The sequence below is a fragment of the Heptranchias perlo genome, chromosome 21 (genome assembly GCF_035084215.1).
Source record: "Heptranchias perlo isolate sHepPer1 chromosome 21, sHepPer1.hap1, whole genome shotgun sequence".
Classification (NCBI taxonomy): domain Eukaryota; kingdom Metazoa; phylum Chordata; class Chondrichthyes; order Hexanchiformes; family Hexanchidae; genus Heptranchias; species Heptranchias perlo.
In genome coordinates this window covers 14320451-14343571 of record NC_090345.1, presented here as the reverse complement: position 1 = coordinate 14343571, position 23121 = coordinate 14320451, and the positions used below count along the sequence as shown (strand labels likewise).

General features: G+C 42.4%; 2 protein-coding genes across 6 annotated transcripts in view; one reads left to right on the top strand and one right to left on the bottom strand.

Moving 5' to 3' along the window:
• Positions 1-1205: 1205 nt before the first annotated feature.
• On the bottom strand, positions 1206-21392 carry sfxn4 (sideroflexin 4). 2 transcript variants are annotated; one of them, XM_068002705.1, is made up of 14 exons: positions 21240-21389; positions 19221-19286; positions 16338-16412; positions 16136-16162; positions 14799-14853; positions 14329-14354; positions 11954-12007; positions 10666-10728; positions 9788-9856; positions 8779-8869; positions 7830-7945; positions 6219-6304; positions 4906-5023; positions 1206-2705 (listed from the first exon to the last, which is right to left on the bottom strand). In XM_068002705.1, exons 1-14 carry the CDS (start codon positions 21276-21278, stop codon positions 2628-2630), a joined length of 963 nt encoding a protein of 320 aa, XP_067858806.1. In that variant the 5' UTR covers positions 21279-21389; the 3' UTR covers positions 1206-2627. The 2 variants fall into 2 exon arrangements, 1 of the variants encoding a protein (XP_067858806.1); XR_010966754.1 differs by lacking the exon at positions 1206-2705 and adding an exon at positions 5915-6034 and having other exon boundaries at positions 4938-5023; positions 21240-21392.
• Positions 21393-21745: 353 nt separating this feature from the next.
• The window catches only part of gpam (glycerol-3-phosphate acyltransferase, mitochondrial), a 58916-nt gene continuing 57540 nt past the window's right edge, over positions 21746-23121 (top strand). For all 4 annotated transcript variants that reach the window (XR_010966674.1, XM_068002121.1, XM_068002118.1 and 1 more), the window contains exon 1: positions 21746-21923. The gene's annotated coding sequence lies outside the window, so the exon portion shown is untranslated. The remainder of the gene's footprint in view (positions 21924-23121) is intronic.

The window sequence follows — 23121 nt, the reverse complement described above, 5'->3', positions numbered from 1 at the left end:
CTGGCAGCTTAATAGAGCGTAATCGTTAATTTTTCCCCTTTGCAATAAAAAATATTCATTGATGTATTTAAGAGTGGTAACCTGGTGGTTTTATTAATACAGCTGAAAATGGGTTTAATCACAAAAAATAAGCATTTTTAATAAGAGTGTCCCGTCCTCCGCCTGTGAGTAACCTGATTTATATCACTGAAAATGACTTAAAGAAAAACTATACTGAACCATTTATTACTTTGATTGGTGTACACCAGTTAGTTTCTTAGTAAATTAAATATTTTTTAACATGTAAAAACGTTTAAAACACTAGTCAACTAGTGCCTGTGTGCCTAAGAAAACGAGCTTAATTTGAAGACCCTCCTTAAACGGCCACAATCGGTGGAAACTCGCAATCCTTGTTATTTCAATCTGGGGACGTGGCCAGTTTTGTGGGAGGGGCCGGCTTTGGGCGCGATGATTTTTGACCCAGCGCAAGAGATCGCGGAAACTCAATTTACGCCTGACGTAAGTGGCACTTGATTTTCCGCGAGCTTTTCCGCTGGTTCGGGCGGAGTGGAAACTCTACCCCCACATCTTTCCATTTTGCTCTGGCAGTGAGCAGCCGCTCTCAGTTTGTTCATACAGGTTAGCAATTCAGTTTTCACAATCCCTGGATGGACCGTCCTCCCAAACCTTTAGGACTTTTGAGGAATTGTACATGTGCAAGATCACACAGTATGCCTGGTTGCTTGTGTTGCTGCTGGTATTCTGAATCTGCCCCACAACATAAGTGAGGAGAATGTATAGCATTCATCACATGCCCTTGGAACACTGTCTGGGATTAGAGTAACTTTCTAGAGGAGTTATGGAGTAGGCAACATTGAGGAGATCATCATTAGCCCCACAGTCTTTCAGCCACCGTATAGCTTCAAATGTGTATGTAGATTGGTAATGGTCTGTATGATCAGGTTCACTAGCTCCTCTTAGTTCTTCCAATTATATTAGTATTGAATGAATAAAATGATATTTTACACCAGAAATAATGGTCGTTCATCATGATTGTATCAAACCATTTTTTTTTGATAAAGCATTGACTGTGGGACTCACTCGAAGATGAATATATATTGACTTACTCAGCCCATTCAAGTATTAGAACTAGAACAGGCACCTGCATGGAAAATGGGATAGTTTCCAATGAACAATGAAACAGCCAGGGGGAAAAAAAATCAACCGAAGTGCTTTTATTATCCAAGAGTGAACATTTGTTACTTAATTACAACTGTTGCAACTTAAGGTACAATAATAATTTAAGTATTTTGGCAGTCATTCACAGTAGATGTAAAGTTCAGCTGCATAGCTTACATATAAAAAGACATGGGGGTGGAAATTCGTTGCAGCTCGTTTTTGGAACTAAAATGGGCAGCGCAGGAGCGTGCGCCCAAGGCCCGGGCTCACCCGGATTTGAGATCCAGGCCTCATCTGCATTGTGACGACAGTCTGTGGACACCAATCGGGCAGCCAAAGGCAGCTGTCCGGTTCCAAGAGGATGAAGCTGGGTCAGCTGCCTCCCCGGCAGTGGCCCTCAGGCAGCTCCTGGGAGGTGGGAGGGAGGCAATCGATAGGGGAGCAATTGGGAATTTTGGGAAGGGGGCCTCAAACTGGCATTAGGCCCACTATTTGCACATGCAAAGGGTCCAACACCTGTTTCAGGCCCGGGCCCTGAATGCCTACACTGGAAACTTTATCAATATGGTAGATGGCACATGTCGCCCGCCATATTGGACGGTTAGGCACGAGCGGAGTTAATGAATTTCTAGGTCATAATGTCTCTGCCCCCAGAAATGGAACACATGCAACTCCTCAATAACACAGTGATTAAATATACCAACCAATGTGGTGCTGAGCTACACTTACAGATCAGAAAGGTCCCACATTCGGTTTGTGCTGTCATCCAGGACAGCCACGAAGGCAATACGATAGGTCTCTCTATTTCGAGTAAAGGGAATGGGTAGGGCAATCAAGCATGGACGTTGCTCTTTATCACCATACAGTGACTTCTATTGATTAGTGCATAGGTGGATGTTGAGTAAGGGGATGATGGAAGTTGACTGTGATGCTTCCATGGTTATATATCTTCCCAAAACTGACCAAGCTCATATATAAACACTGGTCATTTCCAGAGGTACCAGAGGACTCTAGGCATGGAACTATGGAACTGTTTTCCACCATGAGTCACCGCCTTCATGAGAGGATGGAAGAAAGTTGGAACCCCACCCCAGAGAAAGGTATTATACAACACATAATTACAAAGACAAAGGCCTGATCATTGAATCCGACACTGAATGCTATCACAATAGATTGCAATGGTTCTCCGACTTTTAAGTGTCAGAACATGACATTGCAAATAGCGGGAATTACAACTGGTTTCTGTCTAGTTGAGATGTAATGTGTTAAATCAATAAATATTTTGTCAAACATTATTACAATCGAGTTCAGTGTTTTACACTCATTATAATCAAGTAAAATGTCTACAGTATTTGGGCTTCTGAGGTACCTTGTTTTGTGTAAACATCTGTGCTCAATGAGATGTGTCCATGTGAACAAATAATCTCCATACAGAATACAAGCCAGCAATCTTATTTTGTAGCCCTCTTTCACAACCCTCTGTTGTAATAAAGGTCATCTTCTGTTGTGGCTGACTGGATCAAAGGTTCAAGATTGCTCCTGTTTATCTGAAATAAAATTAACAATTATTCTACTGCTTAGATTTTTTAAAAAGTCTATTTTTGCTTTGAGAGTGCATTTCTAATTTTCTCACCTTTCATTTTCCGACACCATCTATTCTGACTCATGACTGGATACAGTTGCACAGGCACCACTAGCTCTCTGCTACTTCACCCAATCCTGTTCCCACCGGAGATCCACACATGTACACTTTACCGGAGGAGAGCAAACCTGATTGACTTTATTCCTCTTCCACGAGGGACACTGAAATCCATTGTTGTGCTCCCACCACTGAATTAGTTGACACTGACAAACTGTGCAAACCAGGGATCAAACTTGAGATTGTCCTGATTTGGAAAGCTCTATATAATAGCACAGAGGGTGCTTACCCATTGAGCTATTGGAGGAGTCATATTCCATTTCTGAATTGTAAACTCCACTCTTCAAACTCAAATGGACAAATTTGAATTATCCATGTAAAGACCCCCTGTGCCACACAATCCCAGCCCTAACACCAAATGTTGCTCTGTAACTGATCATTAAGAGGCATATACAAGGAACCAGATCTGACTTCTTTCTCTTCTGACTTCCTCATCCTCTTTTCAGCCCAAGGTGGAAATGCCTCATCTTATTTAACTGCTATCCCACTGGCAACTCAAAATGTGGGGAATTCCTGAACTGCCCATATCACATTATGTCGCTGGGTTTTTAATACATAAAATACTTACAAATTATTCAATTTGATCCATTGCAGGTTTTGCAATCATTCTTTCTCACAGAGTGACTATAACTAAAGACTATCTAGGGTTATCTCCTGCACTTAAATACTAAGAATCATTGGCTATCTGTTATACAGGTCGAACTTTGCACATTTCTCCTTCATCCCCCTGGCATTAAAGGGTTTGAAGCAGTGGTTTTCAAGCTTTTCTGTGTAGGGCACTCTGCAAATATTGACACTCTCAGGGGTGGACATGGACAGGGGAGAAAAAGAGACTGCAGGGATGGGGGAGAAAATGAGGCTGCAAACTGCAAATCTCCCAGTAAAAACCAACACAGTCCAGGGGACCACAAGTCTGAACTAGATAAATCCAGCATTAGCTACCCAAGGGAAACAACAACAACTTGCATTTATATTGTGCCTTTAACGTTGTAAAATGTCCCAAGGTGCTTCACAGGAGCGATTATCAAACAAAATTTGACACCGAGTCACATAAGGAGGTATTAGGACAGGAGGTACGTTTTAAGGAGCGTTTTAAAGTAGGAGAGAGAGGTAGCGAGGCGGAGAGGTTTACAGAGGGAATTCCAGAGCTTAGGACCTAGGCAGCTAAAGGCACGGCTGTCAATGGTGGACCGATTAAAATTGGGGATGCGCAAGAGGTAAGAATTGGAGGAACGCAGAGATCTTGGAGGGTTGTAGGGCTGGAGGAGGTTACAGAGATAGGGAGGGGTGAGGCCATGGAGGGATTTGAAAACAAGGATGAGGATTTTAAAATCGAGGCATCCCGGTCTGGGAGCCAAAGTAGGTCAGCGACCACAGGGGTAATGGGAGAACGGGACTTGGTGTGAGTTAGGATACGGGCAGCAGAGTTTTGGATGAGCTCATGTTTATGGAGGATGGACTATGGGAGACTGGCCAGGAGAGCATTGGAATAGTCCAGTCTAGAGGTGACAAAGGCATGGATGAGGGTTTCAGCAGCAGATGAGCTGAGGCAGGGGAGGAGACGGGCGATGTTATGGAGGTGGAAGTAGGCAGTCTTGGTGATGGAGCAGATATGTGGTTAGAAGCTCATCTCAGGGTCAAATAGGACACCATGGTTGCGAACGCTCTGGTTTGGCCTCAGACAGTGGCCAGGAAGAGGGATGGAGTCGGTGGCTAGGGAACAGAGTTTGCGGTGGGGACCTAAGATAATGGCTTTGGTCTTCCCAGTATTTAGTGGGAAAGGGTGCTTTCATTGCAGGAAATGATTTTGTTTATTGCAAGAGAAATAATGTTAGCAAATCAACTAATACAGTAAAGCATAGATCTAATGACAAGTGGAAAAGAATCTGATGAGCTCACAGACTCCCTACAGAACCCAGTTTGAAAACCTTCATGAACATTAGGTGAAAATATTAGTTCCAGGAGACTGGTGAGAGATCTGGAACTGCTGGCTATATACACAATAACAGAGTTGGCAATATACTGCAAGTCTTAAACTCATCATATACCTTCCCCGTCTGAGGATACAGGCTGAAGGAAATGGGCACCATCATCCCTAGTACAAAGGCGGTCATTATATGTCTAATAGGAGCTAGTGCAAGAGGAGATCTTCTTATGAAATTCGTCCTGGGAAAAAATAATCACAGAATGCTGATCAGTAATAAAAATGTACTGTATATAAAACCAATCACAAAATTGACATTTTTATGTACCTTGTTCCAACTGGGTGCACTGTTGATTTATACATTTAAACAATAAGTGATCCCTTAATCTAGCCAATTTTACCTGGAATCTACACCAGCTGGATCCACCGTGAGCCTATCACCAAAAACCACGTACCCTGTGTTCATTGTCTCTTCCTTGATGCTTCTTCCTCTTCCTTATCCAATGTCAGCAAGAGCCACTCACAACATCAAGTACAAAACTTGCAAAATGCAGAGAACAGCTCTCTCTGCTCTACCACGACAACATACCTTAACCCCAAACGTGGGAGAACATTCTTACTCTATCCATTGTGACATTCCTATTGGCCACACCAGGAAGTCTGGTAGATTCACAGAGGCTGCAAATTTAGTGCCGAATTATGGAGGGGGGGTGGGGGGAGCGGGGGGTTTGCACTGTGGACTTGCACCCACTCACATCTTTTAATTGATACTTGCTGAATACATTTCATTCAGGACGGTTGATAACACTAAGGAGAGGAGATCTGTCCCATTATCCTGTACTAGATTCATAGGCAGGACTCAAGTTAAATGATACTATTCTAACCCACACTGCTTCCCACATGCACTCATTACTACTGACTACAGTTGAACTTTAACAGCCTGTATCAGGCAGCAAAACAGTGAGTTTAACACCTTTATGGACACTATTTTAAATAAACATTTACATAATCTAATGTCTGCCAAGGCAGTAAGCTGGACACACTGAAGAATGGATTACAATTCAAAATTGCAGTGTGATATAGCACTTGGGAGCTCAAATGCTGCACCATGGAATGGCGGAACGAGCATGTACCAGTGATTCCTCACGTGGGGAGCTCCTGATGTCAATCACATCTTCATGGGGAATACAGAGCAGGGACCAAGCATATCCTCACAGACCAGGGTGGAAGATTAGAGGGCGAGTCATCCCAGGCTCCCATCAAAATATGGAAAATAAAATCAAGTTGACCGTTTAAGATTATGTATTGACAGCTTTTTTTCAAATTCTCAAGATTTTTAACTGTCACGTTAGGAATACTATTTTGAGAAAAATATGGAAACATAATTTGTGCTAAGTCTGAAAAGCAATGCAAGAATTTACCAGGAATATTTCATACCTTTGTAAGTAGCTGACAAGCATGTTGGGCACAGCTACTGTAGTTCCGATTAAAACTGCTCTAGAAATCGCCGTCTCTTTTACTGCCTAGAAAAGAGAAAATTAACATTGAAAATTTTTCTGCTAATTCCACAGTCAACGGTGCAACTTTTAAAGCCTCAATGAATTCACTGAACTCTGTCATACTCAAAAAACAGCGAGATCTGCAGATTACTTCTTACTGTGCTTCAGGGTGATTAGAGATCAGTCTTCAATAATGAACCAAATATAATTAAGATTGACCGATGAACTGCATCTCCCCATAGATTATGAAGTATATTTGGAATTTAATTCTCTATCATCAATGATGAGTATTAGAAGCCAAAATAAAAGTATCAGATTGCATCAGTGTTACACGGCACTGTTGCTGGAAGAGTATCTGATCTCCCACAATTTGAACAGCCTTTTTTCAACATCAACATACATTTATATAGAAAAATGTCTCAATGTACTTCATAGAGGTATGAGGAAAATGGATGCTAAGCGAAATTCGGGACGACAAAAGGCTTGGTCAATGGGCTGAGTTTTAAAGGAGGATCTTAAAAGGAGGAGAGGGAGGTGGACAAACTTTGAGAACAGAATTCCAGAGTGGGCAGCTGCATAGAGCACCAAAGCAGAGTCCAATTCTGTCCTCAACCAATGTCCATAAGTGTGCACTTTCTAGCAATAGTTACTACATAGTGATCAGGCCTAGGAACTCTGGCTTATTTCCTCTCCTTACCCCAGGGGAGCTGAGAACTATTGCAGCACCTCAACTGCTGCCGAGGCATAGATGTATTTACTCAGCATAGGTTGAAAATGCAACCTGGAACTTTCCTATTCTAGGTGAGTCAGCACTTTATTGGATAACTTTCCAAATGAGCCTTTGAGGGAGCTCACTATTTTTGTTTGTATTACTCTTTGTTCTTTCTGGCTTTCATTCCATATTACTACATTGAAGAAGGTAAACCTCAAATAGTGCCAGCAATAGGCCAATAATAATAGCAAGAAGAGAAATTATCTAAGAGTGTGGAGACTCAAGGGGACCCTAGCATTGGGGAAATGAATGGAGAAATCATCATCGGCAACAGGCTGATGATCGTACTGAGATAACACAAGCAACTTTCAAAACTTTGGCTTCGCTTCTGTGCAACTGCAGACATAGTGACAAAAGATGCACTTATCTTTTAAATGGAGGGGATTAAGTAGCTTAAGAGTTTATGATTTAAAGCGTTTTTTTCGCCATTGGTTCTTGGGATGTTGGTGACACTGGCAAGGCTGCATCTATTGCCTGTCCTTAGTTGCCTTTAGGTCACATGCTCTCTTCTTGAGGTAGCAATTGTTTGCTAAGCCACTTCAGAGGGCATTAGCAGTCAGCCACATAGTGTGGACTAGAATCATATGTAAGCAAGACTGTGCAGGTTTTAGTGAACCATCTGGGTTTTTATATAAATTCAGTAGCTTTTATGATCATTTTTTCTGGTGCTAGCTTACAAATTGAAATCCATTTCACAACTTATCGTCGCGAGGTTTGAACTGACAAACTCTGGTCTGTTAGTCCAGTACCATAACCACTACACCATCACACCCTTACCTTAGTTCCAGCTATCTGTGAGACTCCTACCACATTTCCATTTTTATCTGCAACTTCAATTCCTGTTTCCAATTCAAAGCCTCTGACTACTGCCACATTGAGAGCACTTGCAATCACTGTTAGGAAAGAGAGCAGTGAAATAAAAACAGGTTCTAAACAAGTATCAAAACCAGACGCACTTTAAGTAATTTGTAGTTTATCTCATATTATGAATCCATCTTGAATCTAAATCTTAACACATGATAGACACCAATAATTTATAGCTAGGTCACAGCCTGGGCAGCTTCCCAAAAAATTGATGGGAAAATCATCTTGACTTTTTCTCATGCTTTCTAATGGTGGTTAAAAGGCAGATGAAAAGAAAAATTACACTTTATTTTCCCCCCTCTTGCATCTCTCCCCACAATCTCTGGAGTGAGACAGTGGGCAATGTAGCTGCTTCTTGAAGCACTCCAGGAACACTCTCCAGCCAACAGCCACAGACATCTGAAAGCACAATGAGGCAATTCACATTCCAATTGTCTCTGACCCTGGAAGGAAAGCTCCCGAGCTTGGTTTGTGGTGCAGTGTAGTGGTGTCACACTAAAATAGTTTGACTGAAAATTATAGCAGAAAAGAAACACACATCCTAAACCTGAAATGTAACATAGTCTGCAGAATGAATTGCCACATCATACCACTGATGTTGTGCCTTAATGTGGCCCTAACATTAAAGCTAGAAAGTGTGCCATTTCTTTTGGTAGAAAGTAAATTTGTACCCCTTGATAAGGGATGCAGCACCTTCCTACTCTACCCCCTGTGTCATTAACACGTAGACATGGTGTAGATGTAGGGTAAAACCCACTTCAACAATGCACTTTCATCTCAACCTCATACATGTGACATTCTGATTCCCAAGAACAATGATCTTAGCGCCCTCTCTGACCGCTCCAAACTATTTTCTACTTACCAAGTACAGGAACTGGCAGAATTTTTCTGAACAGAGTGTGCATTCCAGGACTGTTTGATCCATAGCGATACATCACAAACTGAGGGAAAACCTAATTATAAAAACAGTTTTAAAAAATGAACCATTTACAAAAAAAACATGAAAATAATCATTCCAAATGTTTCATGTACAATGTAAAACTCACTTAGGATTGTGGAAGTAACGGTATATACAGCTAAAAAGCCACAGGCATTTTTGAATGATTATTTTCTATCAAGCAACCCCTATTGGAAATGTACTTGTGTGTGTGGATGCGAGGTGAGGACAGGATTGGATTTGATTGTGATGCCCTCCATTGTTGAACATTCTGTCAACACTCATTGTCAGGGCTTACAAACGAAAAATGCCAATTTGGTTGAGCACTGAAGGCCTGCCAACACCAGTGGAACCAGATCGCAGCAGCACAAGTAAGCATCTTCAGAAGTAGTTGGGTAAGAGAAAAAAAATTGTAAGGGGGAAGGATATGTGACTATTAATGATAACCATAAAGAAGAGTGGGTACATCCATTCCACTTGGTCAAATGCCTTCATTACATGTAAACATTTTCAATCTCTCTATAAGCACTTAATGGCAGCTGCCAAATAATTTGAAGTATGTTGAAGCTAACATGTTTTAATAACAAAAATGTCGTCCCAGGAAGTAGATATTGGAGGAGCATTCTGTAATTAATTGTGTTTGGTGCTCAAGAGCATTTCTTCAATCACAAAGACAGTAAAACAGACAATACACACGTGATCTGAATGCTACAAGTGATCTAATTGGCTTCTCGTACTAACTTAGCTCATTATAGTCCAAAAAGAAAAATTGATTAAAAGTTATGTTACGCTTTATTGTTTAAGTCATGATAACGAGCTTATTCTTTTCAACTAAAGATACATTTCCCAACTAATGAAGGCACTCCCTGGCACAATTGTTAAATCATGCCATCAGATAATTTTTCATAAAACACATAATATTCTGATTACGTACTCCCAAACATGTAGTATAGGACACAGATCCAACCAAGAGGAGAACTTGTTTTAGAGGATTCTTCTCACCCTAAAAAGAAATATCAGTTGTGAAAAGCATAACTTTGGTTCAAACACATAATGCAGATAAAATATTTGACACTTAAAATATTTCTTTAGAAATTTTAATTATTTTCAACAGGTTTTTGTAGTTCTGCAGTCGGGAATGTAGAATGCAAAATGTGGGAGGTCTGAAGGGACAATCTTTCCAAGACTGAAAGAATGAGTTAGAGCAGGTAACTGTGAGATTGGTCTGGATTTTAAGATTTTGTCCAGGAACAGTATAGTTTCTCCTTAGCACTTTGAGCTCTTTGGTCTGAACGTTAATTTTAGCAACTTCAGATCTTAGCTATCCTCCTCCATTTGTTCCTATATAAAACTTCTACTTTGGTTCCCCATCATTTTGGATTTTTTTCCCCTAGTCTGTGGGACAGTTCTCCCAACTTTGGCACCAGTTCCCAGTTGTTAGCAAGGAGGACTTTACGGGGTCGACTGGGCTGGTGGTGCCTTGATGGTGCTCGAATTTGATGCCAGGATTGCAACAAAGAGGTCCGTCTGGTTTTATTCTTCTTATTCTTTTTTGTAGCTGTTTGATACAACTGAGTGGCTAGCTAGGCCATTTCAGAGGGCAGTTAAGAGTCAACCAACGTTGATGTGAGACTGGAGTCACGTATAGACCAGACTGGGTAAGGACGGCAGATTTTCTTCCTCAAAGGACATTAGTGAACCAATTGGGTTTTACGACAATCACATGGTCAATGTATATAGTCTTCTGGAGCCATTGTACACATTTAAAGGCAAATCATATATAACTCAAGTTGAAAGGAATAACACACTTACTGTACAGGTGGTTTTATTTCTGTTTGCCAAGTTAAATCCTGCACTGTATGATTGAAAGAGGAACTACAGACAAAGAAGGAAAGCAATATTAATATATTTTCTCATGGCAAGCTTTATTACATACTATAAAACTGAAATTATGTCACATACACTTATTACAACTGCCCTAGAACCAGCAGCCTGGTGGGAAAATGCAGAAAACAGGAAATATGTTCGGTCTTAGATTTAAACAATAAATAAAAATATTATGCTCTGTAATATAAAGAGTTCAGAACTAGAGTGAGAGACTGAATATGCTGTAAACACTCAGCAGGTCGGACAACATCTGTGGAGAGAACAAACAAGTTAATGTTTCAAGTGTGGACCCTTCATCAGAATTGATTTTTTTTATAAACAGATGAACAGCATTTAAAAAGGAATAAAACAAAGTGGGGGGGGGAATGCCATTATAGTGTTGGCTGATTTTAGACAAGATCTAACTTGCTTTCTAGTTCAGTTTGCTGGTTCTTTAGGACCGAATTGTCCTGAATATTTATTATCTCCTGCTTTGTATAGTGGGAGATGATTCTCCCTCCACTTCTAGTATGTCAATTTTTCTAGTATTTAATGTTGCAAAGATGGTTCTTCCACAGTTCACTCATGACTCTCTATAAAGTTTTGTTCCTTATTATTTTACAATTATTCTCCTTTTACTATAATTCCCATCATATTTGTAAAACTTTCATAATTTAAAAAGTGATAAGAGGAAGCATTTAACTTATAATGCTAGATTACCTTATCTGTGTTTCAGGTTGATAATACATCAGGTTCAGTCTTGCTTTGAATACTTAACCTAAATGTGACCCAAACCAGTTATCCAATGCTTTAAAAAAGTAACTGTGGAGAATGCGAGAAACTACATAGAAAGCTGAATTCTTGACGCAGATTAACACACACACACACACACAACTATTACTACATTTACTGGAACAATGAGCTTCCAGGTCAAATTTCTCATCCCTGATGTTCTTATGTCTACCTTCTGATTCACACAGTCTTCTTTCTGTCACTTTTCCACTGATTTAGCCATCAGTGTTTTGATCTGTTTATTTTCCTACCGTCACCTTTACATGTTTCACTGTTAAAAAAAAACTCTTTCACGTTGCCCACTTTCTGATCAGATCATATGTGAGTAGGTGGGCGAATTCTCCCAGTTATTGGCTTCTCACAGAAACCTCATGCTATTCGCACTAATTTACGAGTTTGAATAGTGTGAAGCAAAATGGGCCCAGTGAGGAACCATCATTACCTGCCAAAATAGATCTGGTTTCAACCCTTTGTGAGGCAGAAGCATAGCTACAACCTGAAAATAAAGAAGAATTAGATAGATCATTCTGAAATGTATACTAGGTAAGATTTATTAAGGCTATATATTCATACCCAGTGCTATGAGTTTAACTCCACTGACAGGGAAGGTATTTAGTGAAAAATCATGTCATGCTCAAAGTATTCTGCTTTTTTTTCTATTAATTAAGTTGCCTACACATTAAAAAGTTACAACAAGGCATTACTATATCTTCTTAAAACAGGTTGGTAATTTACTGCAGAATAGTATAGTAATTGGGAACTGCTGTTAGAATCATAGAATCATAGAAGTTTACAACACGGAAACAGGCCCTTCGGCCCAACATGTCCATGTCGCCCAGTTTATACCACTAAGCTAGTCCCAATTGCCTGCACTTGGCCCATATCCCTCTATACCCATCTTACCCATGTAACTGTCCAAATGCTTTTTAAAAGACAAAATTGTACCCGCCTCCACTACTGCCTCTGGCAGCTCGTTCCAGACACTCACCACCCTTTCAGTGAAAAAATTGCCCCTCTGGACCCTTTTGTATCTCTCCCCTCTCACCTTAAATCTATGCCCCCTCATTATAGACTCCCCTACCTTTGGGAAAAGATTTTGACTATCTACCTTATCTATGCCCCTCATTATTTTATAGACTTCTATAAGATCACCCCGAAACCTCCAACTCTCCATGGAATAAAGTCTCAGTCTATCCAACCTCTCCCTATAAGTCAAACCATCAAGTCCCAGTAGCATCCTAGTAAATCTTTTCTGCACTCTTTCTAGTTTAATAATATCCTTTCTATAATAGGGTGGCCAGAACTGTACACAGTATTCCAAGTGTGGCCTTACTAATGTCTTGTACAATTTCAACAAGACATCCCAACTCCTGTATTCAATGTTCTGACCAATGAAACCAAGCATGCTGAATGCCTTCTTCACCACCCTATCCACCTGTGACTCCACTTTCAAGGAGCTATGAACCTGTACTCCTAGATCTCTTTGTTCTAGAACTCTCCCCAACGCCCTACCATTAACGGAGTAGGTCCTGGCCCGATTCGATCTACCAAAATGCATCACCTCACATTTATCTAAATTAAACTCCATCTTGGTGTCATCTGCAAACTTACTAACCATGCCTCCTAAATTCTCATCCAAATCATTAATATAAATAACAAATAACAGCGGACCCAGCACCGATCCCTGAGGCACACCGCTGGTCACAGGCTTCCAGTTTGAAAAACAACCCTCTACAACCACCCTCTGTCTTCTGTCGTTAATCCAATTTTGTATCCAATTGGCTACCTCACCTTGGATCCCGTGAGATTTAACCTTATGTAACAACCTACCATGCGGTACCTTGTCAAAGGCTTTGCTAAAGTCCATGTAGACCACGTCTACTGCACAGCCCTCATCTATCTTCTTGGTTACCCCTTCAAAAAACTCAATCAAATTTGTGAGACATGATTTTCCTCTCACAAAACCATGCTGACTGTTCCTAATCAGTCCCTGCCTCTCCAAATGCCCGTAGATCCTGTCTCTCAGAATACCCTCTAACAACTTACCCACTACAGATGTCAGGCTCACCGGTCTGTAGTTCCCAGGCTTTTCCCTGCCGCCCTTCTTAAACAAAGGCACAACATTTGTTACCCTCCAATCTTCAGGCACCTCCCCTGTAGCTGTCGATGATTCAAATATCTCTGCTAGGGGACCTGCAATTTCCTCCCGAACCTCCCATAACGTCCTGGGATACATTTCATCAGGTCCCGGAGATTTATCTACCTTGATGCGCGTTAAGACTTCCAGCACCTCCCTCTCTGTAATATGTACACTCAAGACATCACTATTTATTTCCCCAAGTTCCCTAACATCCATGCCTTTCTCAACTGTAAATGCCGATGTGAAATATTCATTTAGGATCTCACCCATCTCTTGTGGTTCCGCACATAGATGACCTTGTTGATCCTTAAGAGGCCCTACTCTCTCCCTAGTTACTCTTTTGCCCTTTATGTATTTGTAGAAGCTCTTTCGATTCTCCTTTGCCTTATCTGCCAAAGCAATCTCATGTCCCCTTTTTGTCCTCCTGATTTCTCTCTTAACTCTACTCCGGCAATCTCCATACTCTTCAAGGGATCCACTTGATCCCAGCTGCCTATGCATGTCATATGCCTCCTTCTTCTTCTGTTATGTTGACATAAACAGTATCTCCTCTGATTCAATGAGCAGAAACTAATTTCTAATGTAAACTTAAAACTACTTTGGAAGTAGAGAAAAGGAGTTCATGGCAAATTGAAATATTCAACTAAATATTCACATATTGGAATTTCAGTACCTACCAAAGGGGCAGCAAATGGTGTGAATGCTGGAGGAGGGAGGAGGGAGAAAAAGAAAAAATGGTCATTCTTTCATATGTTTACTTTATAATATAGTCTATATCTAAATGTTTTGAGATGCATTAATCACACTTAGCCACATATGCAATTTTTTTTTATACAAAAGAGAAAGCAAGCCAGTCATTTTGTACTGGTTTCTTTTGACCCTAGAGAGCAGCCAGGGATTTACAAGGAGTTGCCAATCTACAGAAAAACTTCTGCAGCAATTAGCCTCTAATTGGCCTTCTGGGTATGCTTATTTACAGCAACTAGACTTTTTGGCTTTAAAGGGACAGGCCAGGTTAGCAGCTAAACATCACAACTGTGTGCCAAACTACCTGTGAGCAATGTCACAGGAAATCACTATTTATCCTGAAACAAAGAAATACAAGAAAGGAGGTCAACAAATACTGAATGATGTGAACAACACTCACCTGAAGCACGGAATACTGTTGGCAGCACATCACCAGTGTCTGGATGAACCGAAGACTAGGGAGACAGAGGGTAAAGAAATGGGCATTACATTGACCACATTACCAGTGGACACCAGCAAAAATGCTAAGGGTTGAAGACTGATCATTGAGCAGTTTTTGCCAAATTGCACGGTACATGTAATGATAAGTAATTACATTTTCTATAATCAGTTATAAGGCAGATTTGCATCAGTAACAAGATGTATAAAATCACAATGATTTTCACCTACATCAACACCATATCAAATGCTGTTGTAAACAGAAAGCAGGCAGACAAATGTTGTTGTGGCTGGTCTCTTTTAAAGAAAGGAACTGTGTGATTGCCTGTTTTTAAACTCACAAAATTCATACACTGCATTTTCATTTTGTTTATCAGGATTCATACTTTGTCCCTTCTCCTAAGTTGCCCATTTTCCGATTAAATTTACTGAATAGGTTAACAGTTCCCTTCTCCCCTTGTTTTGCAGCATTGCTTGTGTCAGAGAGCAGGCAGATACCTCCCCCTGGGCACGTGCTGATGCTGTTCTAAAAGATGCCCTTAAGAGATGTGAAACAGCAGATGGGGAAGGGTGGGGGTGGAGGAGGGGAGGGGAGGGGAGGGGAGGGGCACGGAAACACATTTATCAACCTTGCCATTATATTACTTATGAACAAACACCTGATCCTCATTTGACATCCACCCACCAAATCAAAATTCAGTGATGACTGGGAAGTTGCAGTGTGGGGAATTATAGATGCAAAGTGGCAGCATCCAGGTTGACAATTTGATTTTGAAGTTCATCTTCTCTTGGTTTCCTAGCAAGTATAGCAGTGGGGTGTTCAGTAGGCCCAGGTCTGAATTCCACACATCCTATTAACTGGTATCTTTCACCAGCTGGTTTGTGAAACTCCTGGTTGATGTTCATAGCTTGTGGACATTCTATCCCTCAACCAAAACTACCAAAAAGAGATCACTTATCTCACTGTTGTTTTTGGGACCTTGCCTTGTGCAAGTTGGCTGCTGCCTTTGCCTACAACCCATCAGCCTCTACACTTCAAAAGTAATTGGCTGTAAAGGGGACGTCCTGAGGATGTGAAAGGCACTATATAAACGCCAGTTCATAGAAATTACATCATGGAAACAGGCCATTCGGCCCAACCAGCTCGTGTTGGCGTTCTTTCTTTCACATGCCCTCCATTAACTTTTTACTGAGGTTCTTGTGATAACAATGAGCATGGTCGAGTTATAGACAGGATCTTTGTTAGAGGCTCAGTGCGCCTTTGACAAGCTCGGCCAGCTTTCATGAAAGTTTTCTCACCAGAGTAAGTTTCAATGCTTTTTTAATCTGAAAGGGAAAAAAAAAAGGTAATGATTTAAAAACAACTTTTCACAAAATGGAGCAGTTAAACACATGACCACAAGGCAAATATGTTACAGAAGTAAATAAACTATAAAACGAAAACCTCTGAGAACACGGCTACATTTTACAGCAACTTATTTTTGCTGCCAGGCTGACTTACCTTTTCATCTTTCACTGGCTCCGTCAGACTCGGTGGGCTGCTCTGAAGCAGAGTTTGAGCATTTTGTATTTCCTTCTGTTGAAGAGTACATGAACACAGATTTTTTTTAATAACAGTTCTGAGATTTTTATTTTATTTGAAACAACAATCCGATATCTACTTCCGACAAACTTCCACTCATTAATTTGAACATCACTCTGTGTCATCTTCATTTCATCACCCCTCCCCTGTATATTCATAAGTAAACATACCGTGGGGAGTAAGACGGAAAGACAGATTTTTCCCACCATTGAAGGTAACAAATCAAAATATAAAACTGCCAGCAGATTTCCCATGGCATTGCTCATGATTTTTTTTGGACTGTCTACGGAAAAGATGTCAAGGGCATATGGAGTCTCATACTATATTCAATGAGTGTTTCAACTGCATAAGGGGCTTATTGTTCACCCTAAGCCTGCTACCTGGAGGTAACAATCCTGGGGTGAATCCCGTATGCTGTTGATAAGCTCAATGAATACAGTGCAAGACGCCTCATACTTTGTGAATAAGGTTATGATTCAGTTCATAGGAAATGTGGGCTTGCTTTGCTGTCCTTTGCATTGGGTAAGGAAAAAATGGTATATGTAGAGCAACGGAATTGTAATATTTCCACTGTGTCATCCTAACAACTTTGGGTTATGGCCCTCAGGCTGGAACACCCAAGATGTCCCAATACTGAGACAGATGTGGTCATTTGTCAATAGGTTCAAGCAGCAACACAGAAATAAGGTCCCTACAACTGGATTTCTGTCTTGCAATTCACTTACAGACACACACTAATACCCTTAGAGTTTTGCAATGTCTTTACTACACCTTCCTGTGGATGATGTGAAAATATTATTCTGCAATGATCATGACAGATTCGGTCTTCAATCAATGTTACTTCAGTTCCATTTTTAATTTTCATCAGTGTGACTTCCATTTTGCACTCACATGTATGCAGATCTCCCTTGACATTGCTCACAGTAAGTCAAGTGATACATTGTTTTATAACAGGAACTACCATAGAACACAAAATGTATTATTCTGCTGCTATGGTGGAGTTGGGCTGTCCCTTTAAGGCCATCAAATCTAATTGCTGTTAATAGCCGTTTGCGGAAGAGTTCCAAACTTCTACCACCCTTTGTGTGTAGAAGTTTTTGCTGACTTCAAAACTGAAAGTCTTGGCTCTAATTTTTAGGTTATATCCCCTAGTCCTAGACTCCCCAAACAATGGAAATGGTTTCTCTCTATTAAATGTCAGAACCCGCTGCCTTATAGAGTAATGGGACACAGGCCTGCCCTAAAGACTCCACGAGTGGCCTTTTGGTCTTTTCACTTGTTCTGCGGATGCTGGGATAGTCCGGTTTCCAAAGAGTTTTCCTTTACTTCTTTTTTTTTTATGTCATACCTTTTTTTTTGTGTTTTCCTTTACTTCCTCTCAGTGGTAATTTTATGAGATGCGCTTGCAGAATGTCAGGTGCTTAATCAGCTCCAGATTGGAAGAAGCCAGCAAGAAGTGACTGGCTTTTATGTCCTCTTTTTCTCATATACATTTGATGCTTTAAGGTATGACTGACCCATTACTAAAACAGATAATCTGGTCACTTGTCTTATTACTGTTTGTGGGACCTTGTGCACAACCTGGTGTTTCCCTACATTACAACAGTGACTACACTTTAATAGCACTTCATGGGCTGTGAAGCCCTATGGCATATCTTAAGGTCGTGAAAGGCGCTATATAAATGCAAGTTCTTTCTAATTTTTTTTTTTAAAAACACCGAATTGTAGAAAATGAGAACGTGACTCAACTCAGAGTTTAGATCCATCTATAAAGAACATGGGCCTTCTTCCTATCTATGAGAGTGTTACTGACTTTTACCACACAGTGCCGTGCTTGAGGGAGGCTGTAATAGGAATGTAGGAACAGGAATAGGCCACTTAGCCTCTTGACCATGTTCCGCCATTCAATGAGATCATGGCTGATCTGTGACATAACTCAATATACCCGCCTTAGCCCCATATCCCTTAATACCTTTGATAGATTTTTGTTAATCAATCTCAAATTTAAAATGAACAATTGAGCTAGCATCAACTTCCGTTTGCAGAAGAGAGTTCCAAACTTCTACCACCCTTTGTGTGTAGAAGTGTTTGCTGACTTCAAAACTGTATATTCTGTGAGACCTGGCAGGTAACACCTGTCTGTCTGCACACTGATTGCCTTGGCAACGGGCAGTTGAAAAAACTGTCTGTACTCACCAAGCATTGTTCTGTGAATTATAAATGCGATTTCATCTCGAGGATTTCATTTTCACATCGTTCACCTGACGAAGGAGGTAGCCTCCGAAAGCTTGTGAATTTAAAATAAAATTGCTGGACTATAACTTGGTGTTGTAAAATTGTTTACAATTCAAAACTGAAAGTCTTGGCTCTAATTTTTAGGTTATATCCCCTCGTCCTAGACTCCCCAACCAGCGGAAATAGTTTCTCTCTATTAAATGTCAGAACCCGCTGCCTTATAGAGTAACAGTACACAGGCCTGCCCTAAAGACTCCACGAGTGGCCTTTTGGTCTTTTCACTTGTTCTGCGGATGCTGGGATAGTCCGGTTTCCAAAGAGTTTTCCTTTACTTCCTCTCACTGGTGGTTTAAGAAACTGAGAACATCAGTGAAGTCCAACCTGGCAACATCCTACAGCTGTGTGGTTTTTGAACAGATCAATCAAGGGTCACAGATGACGAAAAGCTGGGATGCCTGTATCATGAATGTCACTGGTTTACAACATCATTCAAACTCCTTCATTAAAAAAAAATCACTTTCACTTATTCATAATTCTACACGGCTGTTTACATAAAACTCTGCTTACATTTGACGCTAATAATGTTGTGGGATCCAGGATATCCAGCCATTGAAGAAACCTACGAAAGAAGGACTACAGAACACAACAATCAAACTAAATGCAGTAAAAACAACACAAGCAAAATTAGATTTATAAAATTATGACTGTGATTTATTATTTATGGAGCTGGATCATTTCACCAAAAGCCAGTATAGGTTTTCCCATTAAGCTATTTTCTCTGCAAGCTTTCATTGTTGGATGTAAATATTTGTTATGAACACTCTCTTCCCATTACGAGAAAAGTATTTTCCTTGCAGTTCTTATTATTAACGACTCAGAAGTTAGCAAAGTTTTGTTACCAGAGGATAGGTGACAGTAATTAGGGCAGCATTCGACCAAATATTGCACCAAGGCACAGAGGACTGTGACCACAATTGTTGGAAGCCACTGTGGCTGCAGTATGTCCTATCCATAGAATACACTGCAGCAATTCACCAAGGTTACTTCAACAGCACCTGAAACCTCTCCCAGCGAGAAGGCCAAGAACAGCCATGTCATCGCACAACAGCACCTTCAGGTTCCTCTCCAAGTCAGACATATACTGATGTTCCTGCATAGTTGCTGGGCCAATATCTTGGAATTCCCTACCGAACGCCATTGTGGGGGTCCATCATCACAAGGATTGCAGTGGTTCAAGACCCACTACCACCTTTTCAGGGGCACAGGGATAGGCAATAAAAATGCACCTTGCCCACATTCTGAGAACAAATATTTTTAAAATGCTTCTCTTTACACATGCACTCACTGATCCGGGCAGCAATGCTGCTCAATCGGATTCACCCCTTACCCTATTTATTAGGTGTAAGGAATCTTACAACACCAGGTTATAGTCCAACTGTTTTATTTGAAAATCACAAGCTTTCGGAGGCTTTCTCCTTCGTCACACTCGCTCACCTGACTAAGGAGAAAGCCTCCGAAAGCTTGTGATTTTCAAATAAAACAGTTGGACTATAACCTGGTGTTGTAAGATTCCTTACATTTGTCAACCCCAGTCCATCACTGGCATCTCCACATCATGGCTATTTATTAGGCACATTGCTGCCAGCAGTGTGCTCATTACATCTTTGTTTCACTGTAGACAAATGCGCAAAAACATCATGTCATCCATAATACAAATTGCCTTAAACAAAAAAGGCATTTTTTTCACAAACGGCATAAAAACTTTTGTGGCTTTATAAAAGTTATAGTACAGAAGTTCACGTCTACTGCAGTGTAAATGTTACCAGTGGTCAATATATACAAGGGGTCTGCTCAAAAAGCACAATAAAGATAACTGTCATTTAACTTGTCGGAAAGAAATTAGGATAATATTATTCTCCATTAGCCCCTGACTGGGCCTCGCAGTTATTATATTAGTTATTAGCTAGTGTTAGTTACTGTGTACTGCTATTTTCTCTGTAATAGTTACATTGTTACCTCTGGTTCTTTTTATTTACTCTGCACCAGTTAGAAAGGCTCACAATTATATAACACTTTTAATGTAGCAAAATGTACCAAAGCACTTCATCTGGGAAGGAAGCAGCTGGATCTGGACATTGAGTAAGAATTGGGAAAAGAGTTCGTAGTGGGTGAAACGAGGTCATAGGAGATTTTTGAAATGGGGGAGGAAAATAATTGCAAATTGCAGTCACAATGACGGTGGGTTCTTTCACCACAGGGGAGCAGGCACAATAGTCCGGACTCGGAAGAGTGGAGGGTGTGACTGGGATGTTGGGCTGGAGGACGTTGCAGAAATGAGAGAGTGAAGCAAGGTCGTGGATGGATTTGTAAATGAGGAATGCAGATTTTGAATTCTTTGCATTGGAGGACAGGGTACCAGTGAAGGGCAGGACTGAATACGGATCAGGATCCGAGCTCCTGACACTGGGATATGTTATTGACAGTATTCCATTACAAATAACATCAGCAACCATTGAAGGGCCCATTAATTGGTTAAAGCACTAGTTATGAACTAACAGTTAAAATATTAATCAGTGACACAGTTACCTTTTCTTCCCTTCTCCACTGACCCACGTTCACTTCCATTGGATCCCGAATATTAAACCAACACTTGCTCACTAACCCTCCCCCACGAATTCAGTTCCTTTGCACCGCTCGGCTGCCGCGGACACGATTCCTTGCGGCTGGGAGGAGCGGTTGCAGCGCCACCTTGCGGCTGGGAGGAGCGGTTGCAGCGCCACCTTGCGGCTGGGGAGGAGCGGTTGCAGCGCCACCTTGCGGCTGGGAGGAGCGGTTGCAGCGCCACCTTGCGGCTGGGAGGAGCGGTTGCAGTGCCACCTTGCGGCTGGGAGGAGCGGACGCAGCGCCACCTTGCGGCTGGGAGGAGCTGACGCAGCGCCACCTTGCGGCTGGGAGGAGCGGTTGCAGCGCCACCTTGCGGTTGGGAGGAGCGGTTGCAGCGCCACCTTGCGGCTGGGAGGAGCGGTTGCAGCGCCACCTTGCGGCTGGGAGGAGCGAACGCAGCGCCACCTTGCGGCTCGGAGGAGCGGAGTCGAAGATACGCCGCCCCCATGCAATTCGGAGTCTTCTCGGTGTGGCACCTTGATGAGTCCGGGCCGGCGGGTGGTGTGAATGAGCGTATATCGTGTCAGTTGTCGTTGCGAGTCCGAATTGTGAAGCGGCGTTTTGGAGGTTGTGGAGCCGGGGCTGAGAGTCTCACTATGTCCTGAGGTAAGTGCACATGCGGCCCGGCGATGTGAGGGCGGTCTCGGCGCCCATGAGGGCCTTACCGCACTGCACCGTGGGGTGGTGGAGTCCCCGGCCTGGCGGCTGTGGTCGAAGACGCTTCACCGGGCGAAGTAATCAGGGACTCGCCAAAGGTCACGCTGGAACAGTTTACTGAACCAGAGAGACCCCGAGGGATGATGAGAGAGGGAGGGAGAGAGAGGGAGGGAGGGAGGGAGAGAGATCCTGAGGGAGGGAGAGAGGGAGATCCTGAGGGAGGGAGAGAGAGAGAGACCCTGAGGGAGAGAGAGAGAGACCTGAGGGAGGGAGAGAGGGAGGAGAGAGAGACCCTGAGGGAGGGAGAGAGAGAGAGACCCTGAGGGAGGGAGAGAGAGAGAGACCCTGAGGGAGGGAGAGAGAGAGAGACCCTGAGGGAGGGAGAGAGAGAGAGACCCTGAGGGAGGGAGAGAGAGAGAGACCCTGGAGGGAGGGAGAGAGAGAGAGACCCTGAGGGAGGGAGAGAGAGAGAGAGACCCTGAGGAGGGAGAGAGAGAGAGACCCTGAGGGAGAGAGAGAGAGAGAGAGAGAGACCCTGAGGGAGGGAGAGAGGGAGGAGAGAGAGACCCTTAGGGAGGGGGAGAGAGAGACCCTTAGGGAGGGAGAGAGAGAGATACCCTGAGGGAGGGAGAGAGAGAGATACCCTGAGGGAGGGAGAAAGAGAGAGAGACCCTGAGGGAGAGAGAGAGAGAGAGAGAGAGACCCTGAGGGAGGGAGAGAGGGAGGGAGAGAGAGAGAGACCCTGAGGGAGGGAGAGAGAGAGAGACCCTGAGGGAGGGAGAGAGAGAGAGACCCTGAGGGAGGGAGAGAGAGAGAGACCCTGAGGGAGGGAGAGAGAGAGAGACCCTGAGGGAGGGAGAGAGAGAGAGACCCTGAGGGAGGGAGAGAGAGAGAGACCCTGAGGGAGGAGAGAGAGAGAGACCCTGAGGGAGGGAGAGAGAGAGAGACCCTGAGGAGGGAGAGAGAGAGAGAGACCCTGAGGGAGGGAGAGAGAGAGAGACCCTGAGGGAGGGAGAGAGAGAGAGACCCTGAGGGAGGGACGAGAGAGAGAGACCCTGAGGGAGGGACCCTGAGATGACCCTGAGGGAAGAGACGAGAGAGACCCTGAGGGAGGAACGCCAGATATGAGAGACCCTGAGGGAGGGAA